Raw genomic sequence first — 3,815 nt, forward strand, 5'->3', positions numbered from 1 at the left:
ATAGAACAACCTCAACCCTTTGAGATATCGGACCACATGTAAAGCAGCATTTAAGTGGGGTTTTTCTAGGACAACTAACATACTGACTTAATTGCTGAACTGAGAAGTTAAGTCAAGTGTTGTTAAGTTCAAGTATAAAAGCCTTCCAACTAGTCTTCTGTAAGACTCGGGATCCTCTAACATTTCTCCTTCATCATTACTGAGCTTGATTCCTTTAATAAAAAAAAAAAAAAAATTAGTTGTAACGCAATCTTGCATTCCTACATCTTTCACTATATCAAGTGCATATTTTCTTTGATTGATCATTGTCCCTCTGTCACTCCTTGCTACTTCAATGCCCAAAAAATAGCATAATTCTCCCATATCCTTTACAGAGAAAGCTGAATCCAATATCTTCTTCATTTCTTCTATTGACTCTTCATCATTGCTTGTGAGGATCAAATCGTCTACATATACCAGGATTATACAACTTCTTTTATGTTTCTCTCTGATAAACATTGAGTTATATATCTCTCTGACATTGTCTGAATTTTTGCTCAAACAATAACCTTTTTAATTCCATTGCCTAGATGCTTGTTTGAGCCCATACAAACTTTTGTTCAACTTACATACTTTCCCCGTTGATACTCCCTTGTATCCTTCTGGTATCTTTAAATAGACGTCCTCTTCTAATGTTCCATGTAAGAAAGCATTATTTATATCGAGTTGGTGTAACTTCCAATTTTGCTGAGTGGCGAGTGCAATAAGTATTCTCATAGTAGCAAATTTTGCTACTGGTGAGAAGGTAGCCTTGTAGTCTTTTCCAGCAATTTGCTTGTCTCCTCTCACTACTTGCCTTCGGTCTTTCCATACTTCCATCAGGCTTGAACTTCACTTTGAATACCCACTTTGTATCAATAGCTTTGTGTCCTTGAGATCAGTCCGTTATTTCCCAAGTCCCATTCTTTTGTATTGCCTCAAATTCTTCTTCCATAGCATTTACCCATTCCGCATCCATAGCTGCTTCCTTGTAACTACATGGCTCTTTCACTCTCATAAAATTATTCAATGAAACTTGATAATCTAAACTATAGTAGTTCAGATTATCCAAATCTGCAAACATCAAATTTGCATTTCCTTCACCATCATTCGGTTGTCTTCTCTTATTCTTCAAATATTCATTCTCATATTCTTTGAATTTCAAAGGAACTATACTGCTTCTAGATGGTCTCAAAATTGGTTCCACTTGTTCGTCTGGTGTTGCAGTATCTTGCAAGTCCCCTTGTACATTCTTTGTCATTTCTTGCTCAAATTGTTGTTCTTAATTGGTGTGTTCTATTTCTTCAAAATCTACATTTATTCTCGCTTCACGACTTGAATCACCAAATTCGGGAATTGGTGTATCATTCTCATCATCAAATGAAAGTTCCGGAAGAACTATCATATTGTTGGGCAATTTAGAAACTCTTCTGCAAATTGCTTGAAAGGGAAAATATTTTCCTTAAAGAACACATCTCTTGCCACAAATATTCTTCTGGACTCTAGTTCGAGAACCTTGTACACCTTCTGTCCTGCAGGATAACCTAAAAAAATGCATTTTACACCTTTAGGTGCAAATTTGTCTCCTTTCCTATGAACATTTGGAGCATAGCAAAGACATCCTACAACTCTCGAATGTTCATAACTTGGAGGTTTCTTCATTAACTTTTCGTATGGAGTTTTCCATCCTAAGAAAGAAGATGGTAATAAATTAATGATATGTGTGGCAGCCAAAACACATTCACCCTAGAGGTTTTTGGCATCCCTGCACGTATTTTGATTGCCCTGTTGTCTCAATCAAATGTCTATGTTTTCTTTCCACTCTCCCATTTTGTTGCGGCACCTTGCTCCGCTCCTTTAATGACAAATCCCATTCTTCTTAAATATCTCATTATATTCACTCTGAAATATCTCTGTCCCATTATCACTTCTTATCACTTTCACTTTAGTTTTGAACTGATTCTCTACACATGCCAGAAAATCTCTCAAAACTCCTTTCACCTGCTCTTTATTGGACAACGTGTATGTCCAAATTGTTCTAGAGTTATCATCTAAGATTGTGAGAAAATAAGAAGCCCATGTAATTGTTTGAGTTCTATAAGGACCCCATAGATCTACATGGACCAAATCAAAAATTTCATTTGCAATAGAAGCACTAGGATTAAAAGGCAATTTATGATGCTTTGCTAAAGAACAAGTATTACAAAAATACTCATTTAAACTCTTACAGTCACAAAAGCTTAAGTGTCTCATCTTAGACGGAGAAGTATGCCCTAATATTTCATGAATTAATTCTAAATTGTTCCTGGATTTACAATTCAAAGCTTTTCCAGTGCATATATCTACATCTAGATCTTTATTCTCAACATTCAGCTTCTCCAACCTCTCCAAATCTCCAACTATCATCAGTTTATATAATCCTCCTTTCTCCTTCCCATACCCAAGGATTCATCCTCTAGAAGGGTCCTTAAACAAACATCCACCATTAGTAAACAACACCTTTACGTTTCCATTTCTTACTAATTTTCTTACTGAAAGAATATTATGCTTAAAATCTAGCATGTATAAGACATTTTAAGCGTAATCTCAGGACTCAAAACAAATGTTCCAATTTGTTTCACATTTCTTGCATTCCCATCAGGCATCCCAATAGTCACTTCTTTGCTCAAATTTCTAAGTTCAACAAAAAAATCTTTGCTACCGGCCACATGGTCAGAAGCTCCTGAACCAATTATCCAAGAATTCATATCATACATGTCATAGTAAGAACATGCATTTAAGTTGGATGTTATACCTGCAAAGTTGCACGTGTTCTTGATTCCCGAGCTGCTTCCGGGTTGATGCTTCTGACTCGTTGCTCTTAGGATCTCCCACTACTGCACTTACTGTCTCTGCATCAGGTTTAATACCTTTTCTATGGTTATCATCAAAACTCTCAATCTCCAGTGGGTTATCTAGGGCTCCATTTTCAATAGCAGCATTCACGTTTCCTGCAAATTTCCCAGTCTTCACTCCCTTAGATTTGAGCTTTGTGTACCATTCAGGGCAACCATGAAGCTTGAAGCATTCATCTATAGTATGTCCCGTGAACTTGCAATGTTCACATTTCTTCCTACTCTTCTCCTCCTTACTATATCTCTTTTGATATCCATTGCTTCCAAAATTGCTTCTTTGATGAGGATAACTCATGTACTGCTTTCCTGCAAATAATTCACTTGCTTCCATTCCAGACTACATCAAACCAAATATTTCTTTCTGTTTCTCCACTTGCAAGACTAATTGATAAGCCTTGTTCAGAGTGGGTAAAGGGTCCATTCCTATGATATTATGTTTTTGAACATCATATCCTGCATTCAGCCCCATGAGAAATTCAATTACTCTGTTTTTCTCTTCTCTCTCAGCCATCTTCTTCACTACATCACAGGTAAACTTTCTCATAGCACCATAATTGCATTCAGGAAATCCCTCTATGTTTCCTATTTAATGTATCCTATCAGCTTCCCCATATACTCATACACAGTTAAATTGTTATGTTCTAAGTTAGTTAATTCTTTCTTTAACATGTATAGTTCTGGTTCATTAGACTGACCATGCATTTCACTCAACTTATCCTTAAATTCTTTAGCAGAGTTGACTAAGAGAATTTGTTCATCTATAGTGGTTGTAACAGTAGCAGACAACCAACATCTAACCATATAATCATTCCTCACCCACTTATTATAATCTGATGAAGTTAATTCAGGTTTGGGAATCTTACTATCAAGAAATCCCAACTTGTTCTTCGATCTGAGGGCCAT

The 3,815-nt window shown here is 36.2% G+C and overlaps 1 protein-coding gene across 1 annotated transcript; it reads right to left on the reverse strand.

Annotated features, from left to right (window-relative positions):
* Nucleotides 1-3,249: 3,249 nt before the first annotated feature.
* On the reverse strand, nucleotides 3,250-3,815 carry LOC145619809 (uncharacterized). Its single transcript, XM_081674502.1, has 2 exons — nucleotides 3,608-3,815; nucleotides 3,250-3,494 (listed from the first exon to the last, which is right to left on the reverse strand). Exons 1-2 carry the CDS (start codon nucleotides 3,813-3,815, stop codon nucleotides 3,250-3,252), a joined length of 453 nt encoding a protein of 150 aa, XP_081530628.1.

Source organism: Chenopodium album, chromosome 27, assembly GCF_948465745.1.
Source record: "Chenopodium album chromosome 27, dcCheAlbu1.1, whole genome shotgun sequence".
NCBI classification, from domain to species: Eukaryota; Viridiplantae; Streptophyta; class Magnoliopsida; order Caryophyllales; family Amaranthaceae; genus Chenopodium; species Chenopodium album.